At 29.8% G+C, this 18531-nt stretch overlaps 4 protein-coding genes across 4 annotated transcripts; 2 read left to right on the top strand and 2 right to left on the bottom strand.

Moving 5' to 3' along the window:
- The first annotated feature begins 2100 nt into the window (after positions 1 to 2100).
- LOC111036649 (TM2 domain-containing protein almondex) lies at positions 2101 to 4205 on the top strand. The gene is made up of 6 exons (XM_022318759.1): positions 2101 to 2653; positions 2748 to 2836; positions 3150 to 3302; positions 3361 to 3479; positions 3785 to 3928; positions 4004 to 4205. Exons 1-6 carry the CDS (start codon positions 2578 to 2580, stop codon positions 4137 to 4139), a joined length of 717 nt encoding a protein of 238 aa, XP_022174451.1. The 5' UTR covers positions 2101 to 2577; the 3' UTR covers positions 4140 to 4205.
- Positions 4206 to 4441: 236 nt separating this feature from the next.
- On the bottom strand, positions 4442 to 12011 carry LOC111036638 (transcription termination factor 2). Its single transcript, XM_022318741.1, has 16 exons — positions 11249 to 12011; positions 10447 to 10615; positions 10165 to 10383; positions 9516 to 10106; positions 9316 to 9457; positions 9101 to 9217; positions 8813 to 9013; positions 8609 to 8734; positions 8335 to 8546; positions 8065 to 8271; positions 7421 to 7626; positions 7269 to 7363; positions 7049 to 7197; positions 6818 to 6979; positions 6473 to 6682; positions 4442 to 4896 (listed from the first exon to the last, which is right to left on the bottom strand). Exons 1-16 carry the CDS (start codon positions 11506 to 11508, stop codon positions 4570 to 4572), a joined length of 3393 nt encoding a protein of 1130 aa, XP_022174433.1. The 5' UTR covers positions 11509 to 12011; the 3' UTR covers positions 4442 to 4569.
- Positions 12012 to 12207: 196 nt separating this feature from the next.
- On the top strand, positions 12208 to 14465 carry LOC111036640 (BTB/POZ domain-containing adapter for CUL3-mediated RhoA degradation protein 3). Its single transcript, XM_022318743.1, has 6 exons — positions 12208 to 12429; positions 12652 to 12837; positions 12910 to 13169; positions 13228 to 13280; positions 13343 to 13541; positions 13692 to 14465. The coding sequence occupies exons 2-6, from the start codon at positions 12690 to 12692 to the stop codon at positions 13881 to 13883; spliced, it is 852 nt and encodes a 283-aa protein (XP_022174435.1). The 5' UTR covers positions 12208 to 12429; positions 12652 to 12689; the 3' UTR covers positions 13884 to 14465.
- A 682-nt stretch (positions 14466 to 15147) lies between these two features.
- On the bottom strand, positions 15148 to 17392 carry LOC111036639 (probable ATP-dependent RNA helicase DDX43). Its single transcript, XM_022318742.1, has 2 exons — positions 16278 to 17392; positions 15148 to 16209 (listed from the first exon to the last, which is right to left on the bottom strand). Exons 1-2 carry the CDS (start codon positions 17133 to 17135, stop codon positions 15217 to 15219), a joined length of 1851 nt encoding a protein of 616 aa, XP_022174434.1. The 5' UTR covers positions 17136 to 17392; the 3' UTR covers positions 15148 to 15216.
- Between the last annotated feature and the right edge of the window lie 1139 nt (positions 17393 to 18531).

Genomic DNA, 18531 nt, shown 5'->3' with positions numbered 1-18531 from the left:
TCTCCCGAACAACGTATAAAACGCGCATGTCTCTTGTAGCCGGTCCATTTTATTTCCAATTGTACATAATTATACAGCATATTATGAAACTTGGTCGATTTAAACTTTTTTCACAATTTTTAATTTGAATAATAAGACTAACTGGTAATGTTAATTTTAACTAACTAGCGCTACTCTGTGATAAAAAATATGCATATTATATAGTGGTTAGATGAAATTAAATTTTAAATCCACCTCATTCGCACTCAAATGTAAAATAAATCAACATCTTAAAATACTTAAAATCTCAAAGAATACAAAAAATATTTTTAAAACTGTATTTTGTCTCGAAAAAGAACGCTCCTATGAGAATCAAATAAATTGGTTTTTAACGATGATACCTACTTAGTGAATTATGAGATATTACCCATAATCGTAAGTCTTCTGAAAGCATATTCATGATATCTGTAGTTGTGCTTGTCGTCATTCCACAATAATAGTATGATGTCTCGTGCAAGTCATTTTAAAACTCGAATGAACTTTAAGTCCTTAACTGTCTTAATATTGAGTTTTATAGAAAAAAATTATTATTATTACAGAAGCAATTGAACTATTATTTATGATATTGTTATATAGTGACATAAAAATAACTATTTTGCACTAAAAAATAATTCATACGAAATTAAAACAATACTAATTAGCATTCGAAGGAACGTATAAATAATAAACCGTTTAGGTACATAGAATATCTGTTGGACAACGAAAAACCACGAATTTATATCTTAATTCGTGAGAAAAACTCATAGATAGGTATGTGATTTGTAGCCTATCCATTTTATTTCTGAAAATAACATAAATGTACGTATACTTCTACATAGAACATTTGTTCGATTTTTACATTTTTTTACAGTTTTTAATTTTAAGGCCACCACGTTATAATTATTTGAGATTTTTCATTTTTGAAAGACACGCCATACATTTTTAATTTCATATGTAAAAAGAATGTTATTCGGAGTATTTCTATCTATAAATATGAAGTTTTGGACAAGTAGTTCAATAGTTAATAGTTATAACTAAGAGTCATAGAATATAGAGTATTACAGGGGTGCCCCGCAAAATGTTCTCCGCTACTCCGCTTTTTAAAAGTTCAAAACTTTAATGCTTATAACTTATTATAACTAATCAACTAGGTGATTGTCTGAAATTGATCTCTATAGGTTTAAACACTCCGTACAATACTCTAGTTAATAATGTGAAATTGTGAAATTAATAATGTAAGGTGTTATTCAAAAAGTAAAAAACTTAAAATATTGTGTGACGATAACAAATTTTTATTTCAAAAATAAATAAATAGCTTTAAATATCTGAAAAAGAGTCAAAATATCTATAAAAAGCGTGTTGCTCATAGGGAATACTAACATTCGGTGAAAATTACATGTGGGACGTAAGTAATATTATTTTTTGAGTTAGGTATTACAAAAAACCATAATCGAGTTTGTCAAAAATTTGTTTTGAAAAAAATTCACCATTATAGATACTTGAAGTTAATATATTCATCGCTTAATTGACACAGTTTGCTAATGAAAAGTTAACTTACAGTTCTAAGTTCTAATTATATAATAGCCATTATAAAAACTAGGTAAAGTAGGTATACCAGATAAATAATAATTTGCATCTGTTCACTTATTTAAAAGCGTGAATACTAAATTTTTTTTTTTTCTATTGGTCTTGAAACTATAAATGTCTGTTTCGAAAACTAAAGCCATTGGCATTATATTTGTATACATACATTTACTAAATATTTATTTCTTACTTAACAGTTAACACACTATTTTGAGAGAAGACGGTCTGTCATTAATTATTATCCATAATATAAGTAGTAAAGTAGGTACTATTATTGAATAAGTGTACCTACTTAAAGTAAAATTATTTGATGACTTAATGCTGTTGTAAATGTTTGTTTTTTTATTGTTCTGCGATAACCGACTTTCATAGTGAACTGTTTGCTTTTGGTACAATGGTGTACCTCCAGGGCTCCAGGAAAACTCACTCAATGCTGCAGGTATTACATTAATTATACCTCCACGTCTTGCTGCTTACTCTTTCTTATCAGTTATCGGTGTTATCTCGGATATTGTCAAAGTGTTATTTTTTTAATGTTTTGACGTTTTGTTCTGTAATAAAAACACAATAATACAACCTCGTTCTGTAGTTAACAATCACTTTATATTCTTGTTTGATATGCCGTTTATTGTGCTTCCCGGCTCCTCAAACCGTTGACACGTTTCATCAGCATAGAATAAAGAGAAGTTGCTTGTCATGAGATCATTGATCATCGAGTGGTGACAACTTCTTTGTGGTCACAGTTTACATGAAATATTGAAATATTTGATTATTTCAATTTTCTATAAACTGTAGTTTGTAGGAGAGTTCTGTTGTCCTGTGCCAGTGGTATAAAACTCTTGAATATTATAATAAATAGGTTTATAGGTAAAATAATAAAAGTAAACTCGCTCATCAAAAAATTTGACTAGATATATCAATAGATTTAAAATTTTTTTTCATTGTCGTAACTGTTATGAAATATTGAAATGAATTATGAAGTCTCAATATTATCACTGTGCAATTATACTCTTATTTAAACTCATAGTAAACAGCATAGCATCTCAAAATGGTAATTAAAAATTGTCTTATTTAAGATTTTTAATTTTGAACATTTGTTGATAATGATCATTCATTGTTAATAAATTAAAAATATTTTTTCATAGACGATGACCATGTTGATTTATCACTCTCCAAACAGAAGCAAAAATCAATTCAAACCTCAAATATGAATAATGCAACACATCCCAGGATGGTAAGTTATTTTTGTTAATAAGTTATTAATCGGCCGCAGAGTTTGGACTTTATGAATGTCGTTTAGTTTTTATAATAATTATCTAATCAATATATAAATATAATTAACAAAATATACAATACTATACCTAAGGAAACAAACGAAAAAAATGTGATGATTAAAGACTGATTTATTAATATTATATTTATGTTTTGAGTTGATCTTATAAATATTAGTTTGTAAGACACCACTGTTGAAAATAGAAATTAACACAACATATTATGTAATACATAACTTACAAACATTCTGTAATAGTTTTTTTTTCTATTTAAAGATACGTCACGAAGATGATTTGGAACGTATGGTCTCCTCTGAGCACAAGGCTTGTTCAAGTATGCCATATCCAAGTATCAGTTGTCATATGAATACGACATGTGTGTATGGAAATCAAACAATTGCTGTATGCAAAGCTAATGTAGATTGTTTGGTATGTAGTAATTTAAAATATTTATTTTCATTTAATTTAGATGTGTATTTTTTTTTAGGGAGAAAATACATTTGCTAAAAACTTGACTTGTCGGTTTTGTTATCAGACAGAGTTCTGGGAATATGAATGTGTGAAAAAAATCTGTAATTCTGCTGCTTCTCCACCAACTTATTACCGGTTATAATTGAATAAATATTTTTTGTGGTTAAAGCTTGTTAAAAATTTGTCTTTTTTGGATACAAAACACTTGATTATATAAAAAAAATATTAAACAACTCTTTTGCTTTAATAAAATAGAAATAATTACTAACTTTATGCACACATTTTGTAATTAAAATGTAAATTAATGTTGCGGTTTAAAATAAGATTTTTTAAAAATAACTCAAAGAAATTATAACGGATGAAATTTTGAAATTAAAATCATTTAAACATTCTTAATTTATATTTTACAATGTAATTTTAATGATAAATGTTTATTATAGGACTAATTGTACAGTGAACAGAGATGTTTTGTGTTTGGGACGAAGAACATTTTTAAAAAGATTGCGCTGCAATTGGACAGGTGGCCACCGGTGGTCTACTGCTTTAATTTTAAGTATTACTCTAGGAGGATTTGGTATAGACAGGTATAATATGCATAATCTTTAATGTGATTAAAACTGAAATGTTTGTTTTAAAATATATTATATTTTTTGTATCAGGTTTTACTTGGGACATTGGCAAGAAGGCATAGGCAAACTATTCAGTTTTGGAGGCCTTGGCGTTTGGACACTTATTGATGTATTATTAATATCTATCAGATACCTTGGTCCAGCAGATGGTTCTCTATACTTGTAAGAAAATATTAAAATATTGGTTGTAATAAATTTGCATTAAATATATAATTTATAATCATAAATATTCCATTGACCTATAACTGTTTACTTTATAAAGGTATTTGAATTATTTACTTGTTATCCATTTATCATCACAAGTTAAAAAATTAGGTAATTTTTTAGAACAGAATATATCTGGTTTAAATTCTACAGGAGAATAATGAGGTATAAAACAAAATAAATACAAAACAAAATTTTTTATTTTTTATTTTAGTTTTTTTTAAATTTTATTTAAAAAAACTTATAAATACAAAATACGAATTACAAAATATTAGCACATTTGTTTCCAAAGTAATAATTAAAATAAATCATAAATTATGAATTATGTATACAGTTTAAAATGATTTGAGTCGTTAAAACTAAGTATAAAAGTATGAACAAATTTAACAAATTTAAGGATTGACTTTATTAGGGTTCATATTAAATATTTGTTTGAGGTCATCTAAAGTTATCTTAGTACCTTCAACATTTCTAGAGCCACCAAAAACAGTACTAGCAATTTCAAGCTTCTGTGTTTGAATTTTTTGAATTGATGTTTCAATAGTATTATCACAAAGAAACTTGTATACATTGACTGGTTTTTGTTGTCCTACTCTATAAATGCGATCACATGCTTGTGCTTCAAGTTGTGGATTCCAGTGGATATCCACTAGAAACAAGTGGTTGGCAACTACTAAATTGAGGCCAACACCACCGGCAGTTAGTGACAAAAGTAAAATCTGAAATAAAATAAATTAAAATATATCTATACTTGAATAAAAAGAAGAAAAATTGTTTACTCGAGATAATCTCTGAAACTCCTTAAGAGGACGCTACACCCACACGTGTTGTCTTTGTTTTAAAAACGTACAACATACCAAAAACTGTTTTGCACAAAATAGAACCACTCAAGGTAAGGAACCACATTTTCATACTATTAAGAGGAGAACATTTACAATGCAACATCGTTTTTATTTTTTTCGATATCACAAAAACAAAAAAAGTAATTCAAGTTTGAAATAATGCATTTTTAAACAATAAGAGCATTTCTTGTACTAGCAATATCAAAAAAATGATGTTGCACAGTAAATGTTTTCTTAATAATGGTGTAAGAATTTGGTTCCTTAGCTTGGACTACAGCTACTCAAGCTAAAACCACTCATATTCTATTTCACGCAAAAACAGTTTTTGTTATGTTACACGTTTGTAAGATGGAGACAATACATGGGTGTGGTGTCCTCCAAACTGATTTTAAAATATTTTTATCGCCAGAAAGTTACACTATCCTAAGAATCTATAGGCTATATTTTAATTTGTTAAAAGGCCCTTAATTTTTTTTCATTGCAAATTGATTACACAATTTAGTACAGATGAATAAGAAATTACCAATTAGTTATTACTGTTATTAGGTACTGATTTTAAACATTATTTCACCTATATAAAGTTAAAAATAGATATTGTGATTGAATGCAATTTTAGGCCTCTATTTTATTAAAAATCTTTCATGTAGATTAATATGGAGTTAATTCATTCAACATCAAAACGGGTATTAAATAACTATAATGAGTGGCTTAGGAGTAATAAGTATCAAAGTAAAGATGAGTGCAGCAGTAGACCAACATTTTGCTAAGACAATGGTGTTCCACTCCACTCATCTTAACTTTAACTTCTCTCATAAACTACTCATTCTAAATTAGATTTTTAAGTATCAAAATACTTAGAAAAATATTCTCCTTTGGAATATGAAATTAAACTGTCAATTTATCATTCAAAAAATAAGAAACTAAAAAAACTGTTAAAGATAAATGTATAAAAAATATAATATAAATATTAAAAATGTTGTTGGGGGACGAGGTGACCGAGTTGTCTGACGCGTCCGCTGCGACGCAGCCGGTCGCGGTTTGATCCTCAGCCACTGGGCGGCATTTTTCTCCAGACAAGTCGCGGTGACCAGAGAACAAGTGCTACCATCCCCCACTTCCGGGGCATGGCAGAAACCTACGGGTGCCCCATTCGAAATTCTGCCAAATCAAAACACACACGTGTTCCCCCCTACCGTCCCAAAACCTACAATACAAACCTACAATACCTACTCTACAGCTAATGGCCACAGTTGCCGGGCTCAAGATCAATAAAAAAGAAAAAAAAAAAGACTAAAAACCATGATATTTAAAGAAAAAAACAAATATAATGTTTGAAATGTGGGTTGAATTGAAAAGAATAATAAATATTAATTTAGGATTCCACGTTATATCATGATAATACACATATTTTATAGTTATTTTGACATACAATAAAAATTATATTTTTATTTACTTTAGGTCCGCCTTTGACTTTGTTGAATTCACTAATTATGTTATTCCTATGTAGAACAGGAACAGCTCCACTGAATATCTCAGTTTTAACGTTATACTGAGATAATTGTTTGTTCACAAGGTGTAACACGCTTGGCCACTGAGACACAATTACAGCCTTATCATCAGTATGCAATACTTTTTCATTCACCATATCACAGACAGCTTTAATCTATAACGAATAAATCATAAAAAAATAAAATATTATAGATCTGAAATTGTTGTTAATAAATTGAAAACATTTTATGAACAAGTCAGTAATTTTAGTTCAAGCAATATTTTAAAGCTTAATTAATTGTTTTCATACCTTAGAACTAATCCATTTTTCATTAAAAATTGCATTATTATTTTCAACAGTATCAGCTTCAACATTTGGAATGCAAATAGACATTCGACTCATTTTGTCTATTATATCTAAATCTCCTTTATCTTGTATGCCATCAGTCTTCAGACATTCATCTTCCAACATCTACAACAATAATATTATTATATTTTATTTCACTATTTAATTATCTATTAATAATAAAAATAATCATACATTTTTCAACAAACAAGGATGACAACAAAGTTGTCTTAATCGTAGTATTAAAACTAAGATATGATGGGTTTGAATGTTTTTGTTATTTACTAATTGCTTAAATAATTTGTCCAGCTCAGGATGGTCTTTAAAAACATTGTCACTATTTTCTATCAAAAATAAAAGAATAGGTTTTAATTTATTGTTTTTAAATAATTAATTTCTTTTCAGTGTTGCTTACGAGTTAAATATTTAGCTTTGTGTTTAACTGGAAAGCCACTTGCAATAGCATTTTCTTTGTCGGCTTTTTCGTAGAGATATGTAGCAAACAGTGAACTATAACATTAAAAAAAAAATAAGTTGATATGAAATTTACTCGAGAGACTAACAAACCTCGAGAAATGTAACACTTTTTCATATGCTTCTTTTTCTTCTTTAAATAATTCAACTTTGATGGTGTGAAATGTTTTTTCTGGTAAATTAAATGTTGTTGTTTTTTGTAGCTGAACTTTTGTTCGTCTCAACATAAGTGTCTTAGTTAATAAAGAAAGTCTGTTTTTACCAGCTTCATCATTATTACCTACCCAACGTTTCCATACCTGCAATCAAAATTAATTACACATAAAAAAGTTCAGAGTAACAATACATTTAGTAAATTATAGCTCCAGTTTATTTTTATTAAAACATAAAATAATCAGAGAAAATAATGCTACACGCAGTTCGAGAAACACTGGTGTACAGTCAGACATAAAAAACAACCATCATTCTAAAATATTAAATAATACAATTTATATCTGATAATTATAAGTTACATTGTTACATGTACACTTAACAACTTAATAAATATGTATAGACCAAATTGCTAAAGATCAGCATCTACTACAAATCAGATTAAAACGTTCTATTTCAACCAAATCCTCTATGTTTATAAAGTATGATTGTACAGTAAATAAATTAGGAATACATTAATTGTACCTAAACCATACATATAATTTATCATTTTTTCTAAAGAATTTAAAATAAGAACTTATACTTACTGCCCAATCATCGAAGGGGCGACACTTAATGAATTTTAACAGTGCATAAAAATCAGCTTCTTTATTATGGATCGGAGTGCCAGTTAATGCCCATCGATTAACACCAGAAAGTGAACTTACTGCTACAGACGTTTGACTTTTATGATTTCTAATTGTATGGGCTTCATCGAGAATTATTCTGCACCATTTAATATTATACAGTGGGCTCTATAAAAAAATGAACTAGTTATTACAATAACTTTGACATACTTTGATAGAATAGGTACGAACTGTCTTGTTATGATTTTTTTGGTCCCACATGACCGTATGATATGTAGTCAAGACTATATGTTTTTTAGCCAATCGTCTAGCAGAAGATTCTCTATTTGGTCCATAATATTTAAGTACATCTAAAACTCTTGGCTTTACTTTAGATTTGACTTCATTTTCCCATTGGCTGATTAATGACGATGGGCATATGATAAGAGTTCCACCTTTAAAAGCTGAAAAATCAAGCATTATTAATTTATTGAATTTTTAATCATAGTATATTATAAATTTATACAATTTAGATTTGAGTCTTCGTCAGAATCATCCGTTTCAGAGTCTTCGTCAGAATCTTTTTCAGCTTCATAAGCTTTAAGAATTAGAGAAATCATTGATAAAGTCTTTCCTAAGCCCATATCATCAGCTGAAAAATATAACATAAAATAATGTTGACATTTGAGAAATAGTTTTGTGTACATAATATATTATGTTATTTATGTACCTAAAATACCCCCGTGTGGTTTTTGACTCTCTCTCCACATCAGCCACGCTATAGCATGTTTTTGGTGGGGCATAAGTTCCACTTTAAGTTTTTGTGGGTCATCGGCTAAAATATTGGAAGTTGGGCAAGTTTCTAATGATTTGTGTAAACTATTAAGTACGTCTAAAGTCAAAGTTTGCTGTGTGCGATAAGTACTCAAAGCTATAAAAACAAACAAGATAATTTTAAATTTTATCTTGAATTTAAAAATAGTTGTTTTTGCAATAAGTAATGTATTTTTAAAATTACCTTTGTCACCCATGGCATTAATGTCGATATTACCGGCCGCCTTTTTAGTCAATGCACTATTAATATTTAATGTTTGTAATTGATACGAGTGAGGTTTTGAAGACATTTTTAATTCATCTGTAACCATTCACATAAGAAATATGAATTAAGCATTTTAATTAAGTAATTAAATTTAATTGTTTAAGAGGACATATGACATAAGACATAGTACAAACCTGGGTAATCTTCCATTTTTTTGAGTACATTATTTAGTTGTATTTTTGTATCTGTAAATGCACTTTCTTCTTTTACAATAGCCCTTTTTAATTTATAACCACCGTCAGGCAATAAATTTAAATTTGTTATTTGCATAGTGTGCTAAAAGTTACAGTAAAATTAATTAAATGCAATAAAAATATATTAATGGCATACTAACTTTCATGTTAGCGATATTTTTTGTATATCGACTTAGAATTTCTTCTAATCTTAGTTTTTCCATTTTCAGAGATTGAAAATCCCCATTAGTCATTTTTTTTGTATTGGCAACTGAAATATCTTTTGAAGATATGGAAGATTTTTCATCTACCTTTTCTTCAGTCAAATCAATTGTTACATTAGGTTGTTTCGGAAAATGTAATTTAGAGGTTTTTGGGCTGTCACCAACCAAATCAATCGTTTCAATAATTTTCTCATTTTTATTAATATTTGATGGCTGTTCTATAATAACTTCTTTAGAATTTGGATATTCTAAAATACTACTCTGAGATATTGGATCATGTAACGAATAGATAGTGTTTGAAAATTTCAAGTCATCAATAAATGGTCGGTTTTGTTTAGAAGATGTAACAGTTGATTTATGATGCGCAGAAACATCAGTATCAGAATCACTAGGTTCAATTATAGATAAATCATCTAATTTTGATTCAATTTCAGATTCTTCATGACTAACTTTTTTCGGTATTTTGAATTGTTGATATTGTGGTGAATTTATAATATCTGAATCTGACTCCGACTTCAAATTAGTTTCCTAAAAAATATTTTGATTTAAGCTTTTACAAAAATATTTAAATCAATAAAAGTCTTACATCAAAAATAACACTCTTTGTCACCGTTTCATTACTAGAGTTTAAAATTAAACTTTGTTTGGTTTTAAACTTTCCTTGAAGTTTAAAAGATTCATTAGCCACAATATTTGTTGTCCCGGTAGGTTTATCCATGTATTCTTCAAGTAAAACTTCTTCACCACTTTCATCAGATTCTATTAAAGATGGACTTTTTTTAGACATAGAGTTGTCGCCTGATTCCTAAATAATAAGTAGATAATATCAACATTCAAGTATAAGAATACATCTGCAAAAAAAACTTACATCACAACTACTATATTTTGATTGTTCGTCATCGCTTGATAGTAATATATTTCGATACTTGGCCAAATTTCTTTTTATAGGTTTGAAAATTGATTCATTTACTGAAGTATCAGGAGAAGTAGTTTTATCATGATACTTAGAAGATTGCTTTTTATCAACTCTGCTACTTCTAAAATAAAAATACAAAATTAAATTAAATAAAACAAAGTTGAAAGATTTATACAAATATTTAATTCCATTTTGTAGGATTGCCATACGTCCCAGTGTCCCGGAATCGGACTTCAAACTTTGTTTTTATTTTATTTTTAATTTTATCTAATGCTTTTAGTTTAAATAGTTCAGCCAAGTACCAAATAACTCGGACTAATCTGCCGGTAGAGATCACCACTAGACAAAGATTAATATTTTTTTTTTAATATGTATTTTTTGAATTTCATAGTTTAAAATAATTCATTATGTTACAAATAATAGTATAAATTCAATAATATTGAGACTCAAACAGTAATTAAAAACTACCTACCTACAAAAAATGCATTTCAAAGGGGCTCGACTCCACACAGCCATCAAGGATTCATTATTTAATATTTTAAACGTGGAATTAGGTATAGGTCAGAATTATAAAAATGTTACCCAAAAATCAAAACATTTATCATTGTTTAAGAGTGCATTCCAAACTTTGTACACTTGTATTGGTACATTAATTGTATTAGTACTCATAGTGAAAATACCTATTATTTATAAATAGGTAGTAGGTATGTTTACTGTATCAAGTTTGATGAGTTACTGAATGAAAAAAACTTACCCACGTGTTACTTCCGAATCAGTATCGGACAATCTGAATAATGTTCTGTCAGGTTTAACACAAACAGAATCGTCTGTAACATTTGAACTGTTTGGAGTGGGTGTTTGTCGTCTGTGACGAGCAAACGCTTTCTCTGCCCGAGCACTATCCATCTGTGCATTTGATGATCCTTTTTCGTCGCTATCGTCCGACGATTCGGACATTAACCTTCTTGCGAATCTACTGGGGTTTTTAGAAGATGTGGAACGTGAAGATTTCATATTTTAAACATAAAACGGTAACGAAGTGGTGCGCTAATAATTTGTTTAAGTTATTATAATATAGGTTTTGGCTCAGCTTCAGGACAATCGACCATATAATAAGAAGAAATTTTAAGTCTCGACGAACAATTTCACTGGACAATATTTTATTTCAGGAAAAAACGGTCTTCAGATAATAGTTTTAAATTTAAATTTAGAACATGGAAAAGAGATCAGCCGAATCTGGAATACGTACGTCAAATCCTAAAGCCGAATGAATTTTACTGTACCGCTGTACACATCCATTTGCCATAATGCCATTAGCCTAGTAGGAACGCGAGTCACGACTCTGAACTCACATGGAACTGATGGTACTACTCTATGATCAGACAGTTCTCGACTACACAGTTTATCGTGTCCTTTTGTTTTGGGACGTTGAGTCGTTCGGAGTTTACAGTTGGCCGTTGCCGTTTAATTTTAAATTGGACCAATCAACATCCTGAATATACGATCAAATGATTTTATAAATCAGCGACCGCAAGTTGGTGAACTACAACTACGAGTCTCTACACCGAATTTCGTGACAATATGTCCGTGATAATGGGCCATAATATTATCTATAAATTACCTGATATCATTTTGTTATCACACTATCACGGTATACATTATACCCATAGCAAAATATAATATATAAGCAATGTTGTTTATATATTCTATGATTATACTTTTGTTCTTTGACTATACAATCTATAATCTTAGAGAGTAGAGACTGTGTTTCAGTGTTTGGCCCACGACAAAACAAAGTTGTTTAAAATTGTTTTGTTTAATTGTTTTGTCACGAGAGTTAGTTTAGGACTTTAGGGACATCATAAAGTATAAATTATTGTAGTTGCATAGGTAAATATGCAATCATAAGGGCTTGCTAAATGAACATATCCTAATGTAAGTGATCTCTCCATTTTATTTATCATTATCGTATCGCTCTTATTTTTTTCATAAAATGTATACTAAATGAGAATAAATTAAATTATTTAGTTTCTATAGTAAAAAGTTAATGACATTTCCTAAATATTTGGTTGATTTAAATAAATAGTAATTAAAAATAATTTAGTGTATAATACATTTAATAGTTTAAAAACTAATGCATATGGCGAAATCATTTAGATTCTGCTGATTACAACAAATGTAACCACCAAACTAAAATGCAGCCTCAAGAAATTCAACCCAAATATGCAAAATTAAATATAGGTGGTTCGTTATTTTACACTACAATTGGTACCTTGACGAAGCATGATACTATGCTGAAAGCAATGTTTAGTGGTCGGATGAAAGTACTTACTGATACTGAAGGTGCTTAATGATACAATTTATAACACACCTAAATCATGTATTAATAGTTTTGTTACATTAAAAAATGTTCAGGTTGGGTCCTAATTGATCGTTGTGGCAAGCACTTTAATTCTGTGTTGAACTTTTTGCGCGATGAACATGTAGCTCTTCCAGATAAGACACATGAAATCGCTGAACTATTAGCTGAAGCCAAATTCTATTTAATATCACCACTTGTTGAATCTTGTCAACAAGCATTAAGGTCAAGACAATGTAAAATCAAACCTCAGTGTCGTATACCTCTTACGTCTTCTAGTGCAGACTTAAGTCAACTTATTACAATGAGTACAAAAGTAAGTAAACATCATATTTTTAACAATTTTTTTAAAATTTATTTGTCTTTTTATTTAGCCAACTGTTAAACTTCTTATAAATAGACATAACAACAAGTATTCATATACAAGGTAAAAAAAATATAAAACTACTTATCCTACATGATAAATTGTTAATATATTTTTATTTTCAGTGCTTCTGATGATAATTTACTAAAAAATGTTGAATTATTTGATAAACTATCATTGCGTTTCGGTTCAAGATTTTTGTTTATCAAAGATGTCAGTGGTTCAAGTGAAATATGTTGCTGGAGTTATTTTGGATATACAACTAAAGTCGCTGAAGTTTGTTGCACATCTATTGTATATGCTACAGACAAAAAACATACAAAGGTAATGAGGTTTTCTTTTATTGCTGTGTTTAGTTTTAAAATTAATAATATTATTCCTTGAAAACTTCTATAGTATATTACCTATGCAGGCAAAATGGGAAGATAAAACGTCAACAAACTAAAGTATTTTTTACAACATGTTTTTGTTTAGGTTGATTTTCCAGAAGCAAGAATCTATGAAGAATGTCTTAATTTAATGCTCTATGAAAATCGTACCGAACCAGACCAAGAACTTATGCAAGCTACGTCGTGGCGTGGTGCTGTATCGGGTGTGTCATCAGCTTATGGAAGTGATGATGAAGAAGAACGAACTCGTATAGGGTTTAGAAAAAGATTGGTATAGTGAGTCATTATCAGCTTTTTGAAATAAAATTCGAGTAACAAGTAATGAAAACTTATATACTTAAGCTATATTTGTTATTGCTATTGTGGGAGGTTAGGTCATAGAAGATTTTCTGATCAGACAATTCAATTTATTCAGATATAATAGGGAGAACAAAGATGATAGGAGTTAGGCTATTCATAAAGTTAACATTTTAACGTTTCTTTTGTGTTCATATTACATTATCATAGTTCTCGATTTTTGCATCTATCATATTGATTAATCTGCTGACAAGTAAATTGTTACCTTTGTATATTAACAATTCTTATGAATACAATATCAAACATTCAAATTAATTTGAATTGAGTTATTAAAATAATGATTTGTTGAAAATTTTCTAACATTTTGATTTTTACTTACTCGAAATACTTATATTGTTTCCTCAAATGTTTATATATGTTAATAATGAATAAATAAATAAAAACATGTTTGTTGTAAAAAAATGTATGCTATGGAAAGTAGTATAATTAATTCTGTAATAAAAAAATTAATATGCTACAATACTTCTTATTCGAATTGCAACAATAAACTATTTACAATCTATTAATTTGTACAATATGTAAATAGTTCTAAGAAAAAATAACTTAGACAAGGTTTGAATAAAAACACAAGTTTCAGTAGTCACCAGTGGAACCTTGCACATGGTAACTGGTAAGATCAAGTCATACCTATAGCTCAGTTTGTACAGCTTAATACTTTTTAGTACCTATTTGTCATAAATAATCATTAACATTTGTTGTGGAAAAATAATTGTTGTCTTCCAGTAAAACAAAAAGTACATGTTTGCCTGATTTCAAATTAAAAAATTTGTACTAAAACATTTTGCTTATCAATTAAGTATCATAAAATCTAATAATTCAAGTACAATACTCATTTAAATACTCGTTTTAATGTATGCTTAGAAAACATTACATTTTTTTAGTCGAGTTAGAGCAATAATGTTTGTGTGCACAAGATTATCGGGTAATCCTCAGCCACATACACAGCTCAACGTTTTAATACTAATGATTATTTACATCACTGTGTATTGAATATACTTAACAGTTAATTTCTCTAAGCATTATGTACATACAATACGTATTTTACCATTAAAGTACGACAACATTTTTACATACATACAAATAGTATTTAACAATCTCGTTTAATTACTTATTAAATAATAATAGGATAACATTAATAGTGATGATAATTATTAACATTAAATAAAAATTATATATAACTAGTGCTTGAACAATTTGAAATTTAAATAAATAATAAGGAATATAAGACTGAAAATTTTTACAAATTTTAAAACTTAGTAATTATTTCTTCTATTTCCTGAAAATCCTCCATCGCCTCTCGAAAATCCTCTTCCGCCACCTCTACCACCCCTAAATGGCCTGTCACCTCCTTCAGCTCTGTCTCTTTCTTTCTTAGCTTCATACCTCGATGCCATTTCTTGCAACTCTGGAGGTACTTCTTGTCCAGATTTTTCCATCACTTCTACTAAATCTTTGGCTTTACCCCAATCCCTTCTAGTCATTAAAGTAATTGCTAGACCAGTTTTACCAGCTCGTCCTGTTCGTCCTACCCTATGCACGTACTCTTCAATATCCTTAGTAAAATCATAATTTATGACTACTGTAATATCATTGATATCAATACCACGAGAAGCTACATCTGTAGCAATTAAAATATTAACTTCACCATTACGTAAACTTTCCAAAGCCATTTCACGATCACTTTGTTCACGACCACCGTGAATGGATTCAACAATGTACCCCTTCATACATAAATCTGACGAAAGCTGATCCACTGTTACTTTTCGGTTCACAAATATTATTATCTTGTCATCTGGACTACAGCTTTTCAGAAAATCGTCAAGCCAAAGTTCTTTTTCTTCTTCGTCCATTATAAGAATATCTTGTTTTACAGTATTGACTGTTGTCAAATCCAATGATCCGACCATAACTTGAATAGGGTTAGTTGTATAGCTTTTAGCAAGACGTTTAACTCCAGGTGGCCAGGTTGCACTTGTCATTATGGTTTGTCTATCTGGCCTAACCCTAAGTAATGAAACACGTATTTGAGGTTCGAAACCCAAATCTAACATACGATCAGCTTCGTCAAGTATCAAAAACGTCACATCAGATAAGTCAATGGCACCGCTACCAACAAAATCATTGAGTCGACCAGGAGTAGCAATAACAATTTCCACTCCTTTCCTCAGAACTTCTTTTTGCTTTCCAGAACTCGCGCCACCATAAATACTCATGGCTTTAATGCCTTTGTAACTATATTTTTTTACCTAAACAAGACAGAACAATAATAAATACTATGATCAAACTTATATACACATATAAAATATATACATACTTCGCTTTCGATTTGTAACACCAATTCCCTAGTTGGAGCCAATACTAATATAGATGGTCCTTTTCTTTCGCTACGAGGAGTCGGTTGAAAATCAATATGAATAAAAGCAGGAAGCAAAAAGGCCAACGTCTTGCCAGTACCTGTTTGTGCAATAGCTATTAAGTCGTGGCCGCTCATGATGACAGGCCATGTCTGACACTGTACGGGGGACGGTGTTTCGAATTTTTGCTTTTGTATCTCTTCCAATATTTCCGGATAATCTTGGAATGCGTGTGAAAATTTCAACACTGGTTTAGGAATTGGCCTCACGTTATTTTCTTCAATATACTTGATCATAATGTTGTTCTTAGACATTCTGAAATCTTCAACTTCCTGGTCAGTCATCATGGTCACTTCGGGGTGTTCTTTGTAGAAATCCTTGATAATTGGAGGCATGGCCGCTAATCTTATTTTGAGATTTTCCGCTTCCTCTTTCATCAACTCGTCCCAGTCAAAATTAGATTGGACCGGTGCAGTCTGTTGCGATTCCTCCATCAACTTTTGTTTTATTTTATCCGGGTCGTTCGCGTCGATGATTTCGTTGATGAGCTTTTGAGCGTGTTCTTTGGCCTTTGGATTTCCCGATATCTTCACGGTTTTCAACCCGTACGTGTCGCTGTCCAAGACCGAGATGAACGCACCGCTTTCCTTCTTCAAGCCTTTGATCACCGCGCCACCTTTTCCGATGACCATGCCCGCGAACCGGGAATCGATGTCCATGAGCAAATCGTCGGGATTGCTGGTCATCGGTTTCCTGTACTGTTGTTGTGGTTGATATTGAATGTTGACGGGTGAATCCCAGTCTTCGTCTTGATCCATCTCGAAAACGGTTTACGGAAAAAAAAGCACGTGGTAAAAGTACACAGCAGCTCGCTCCACATAAACTCAAATACCCAGGCACCTACAATTCAAATGTAACGATTGTCTCGATTACGGGCCGACCACTAACGAACGACAACAACTGTGCGGCACACTCCATCGCCTTTTGCGATAGCGCGAATGCCGCCAAACCGCGATTAAAATTATATATATACATGCACCTTTAATCGTGAGCGAAACGCATGCCGGCAATAATATTACGGGACATTCCGTGATTAAAGTCACTCGTGTCGCGAACAGTGCTAGCAACATATTCGGTTATGGCGCACTCTCGTCTTGTATTCGAATAAATAATATTATTAAAATTCGGATTCCAGCGGAGTACACAACTTATACTGTACAATATACTGCGACCAAGTGAAAACTATGACCGCTGACCAGCCGTGATGCGCACAACCGGCCGTAGACTTTGGTCAGACTTGTTAAGGAAATTTCAGAATAATTTTCAAAATGTATTCAGAATGCGTGTTTAAATACTCCATGTATTATTTAAATTTTAAATAAGTATTCGTTCAATAGGTACTGTCTTTCAAAATATGTATTTCAATATGAATACCTACGAATACATTTAAAAAGTTTTTAAAATGCTTTAAAAGTACCTGCTTTTTGTACACGAAAATATTAGTAGGTATACGTTCATCATAAATGTATAATACTTCAAAGTTAAAACTATTAATAATTAATTGGTTCGAGAATTTCGGATGTCACGTAGGTACACCTATTATATTGTCAAGTAAAACTTCGGCAAGATAGATATGCATTTTAGGTATTGTATCATCTGCATGACTGACTGCGCAGGTACTTAACGAAAACTTAAAAATTCTTGGAAGCATTATAAACTATTATTTTAAGACCAATTTTTAAAATTTTAAGTATACATACAAAACAATAATATTGATTATTGAATCATGAAATACTACAGAAAATCGAAAAAAAAAGTATTTATTGACCTTAATTTAAACAAATTTAATTATTTTTATTAATTTAGAGAAGGTACATTATATAATTTAAACCATACAGTTACCTATAATATTTTTTATACAACATATATATTTTTTTTAAATACTATAAGTAGGATAATACTTATAGCTAACTTTATTATATGTAAATTATGTTAAGACATTAATTATGTATATTCTGTATATATTGAGTGTGAGTAAGTACTTAAATTAATAATGTATTAAAATAAAAAATAAATAAATATAGAAATATGTACCTATAGGTATATAAATGTATATATAGGTCCAGCAGTTAATTATAAAATAAACAAAATATTATGCACCATATATTATTTAGATATAATAAAAGAATACAGAATATATTTAACTATTCCATA

Source organism: Myzus persicae, unplaced genomic scaffold, assembly GCF_001856785.1.
Source record: "Myzus persicae strain clone G006 unplaced genomic scaffold, MPER_G0061.0, whole genome shotgun sequence".
NCBI lineage: Eukaryota > Metazoa > Arthropoda > Insecta > Hemiptera > Aphididae > Myzus > Myzus persicae.
This window is presented reverse-complemented; position numbering and strand designations above follow the sequence as displayed.

Coding starts and splice junctions, on each gene's coding strand:
- LOC111036649 (XM_022318759.1), top strand. CDS start 2,578: ATGAAGTCTCAATATTATCACTGTGCAATTATACTCTTATTTAAACTC. Junction 2,837..3,149: donor ATGCAACACATCCCAGGATG/GTAAGTTATTTT, acceptor TTCTATTTAAAG/ATACGTCACGAAGATGATTT. Junction 3,480..3,784: donor TCTCCACCAACTTATTACCG/GTTATAATTGAA, acceptor TGTTTATTATAG/GACTAATTGTACAGTGAACA.
- LOC111036638 (XM_022318741.1), bottom strand. CDS start 11,508: ATGAAATCTTCACGTTCCACATCTTCTAAAAACCCCAGTAGATTCGCA. Junction 9,458..9,515: donor AAAATATCGCTAACATGAAA/GTTAGTATGCCA, acceptor TGTAACTTTTAG/CACACTATGCAAATAACAAA. Junction 8,735..8,812: donor ACCACACGGGGGTATTTTAG/GTACATAAATAA, acceptor TATATTTTTCAG/CTGATGATATGGGCTTAGGA.
- LOC111036640 (XM_022318743.1), top strand. CDS start 12,690: ATGCAGCCTCAAGAAATTCAACCCAAATATGCAAAATTAAATATAGGT. Junction 12,838..12,909: donor AGTACTTACTGATACTGAAG/GTGCTTAATGAT, acceptor AAAAATGTTCAG/GTTGGGTCCTAATTGATCGT. Junction 13,281..13,342: donor AACAAGTATTCATATACAAG/GTAAAAAAAATA, acceptor TTTTATTTTCAG/TGCTTCTGATGATAATTTAC.
- LOC111036639 (XM_022318742.1), bottom strand. CDS start 17,135: ATGGATCAAGACGAAGACTGGGATTCACCCGTCAACATTCAATATCAA. Junction 16,210..16,277: donor TGTTACAAATCGAAAGCGAA/GTATGTATATAT, acceptor TGTCTTGTTTAG/GTAAAAAAATATAGTTACAA.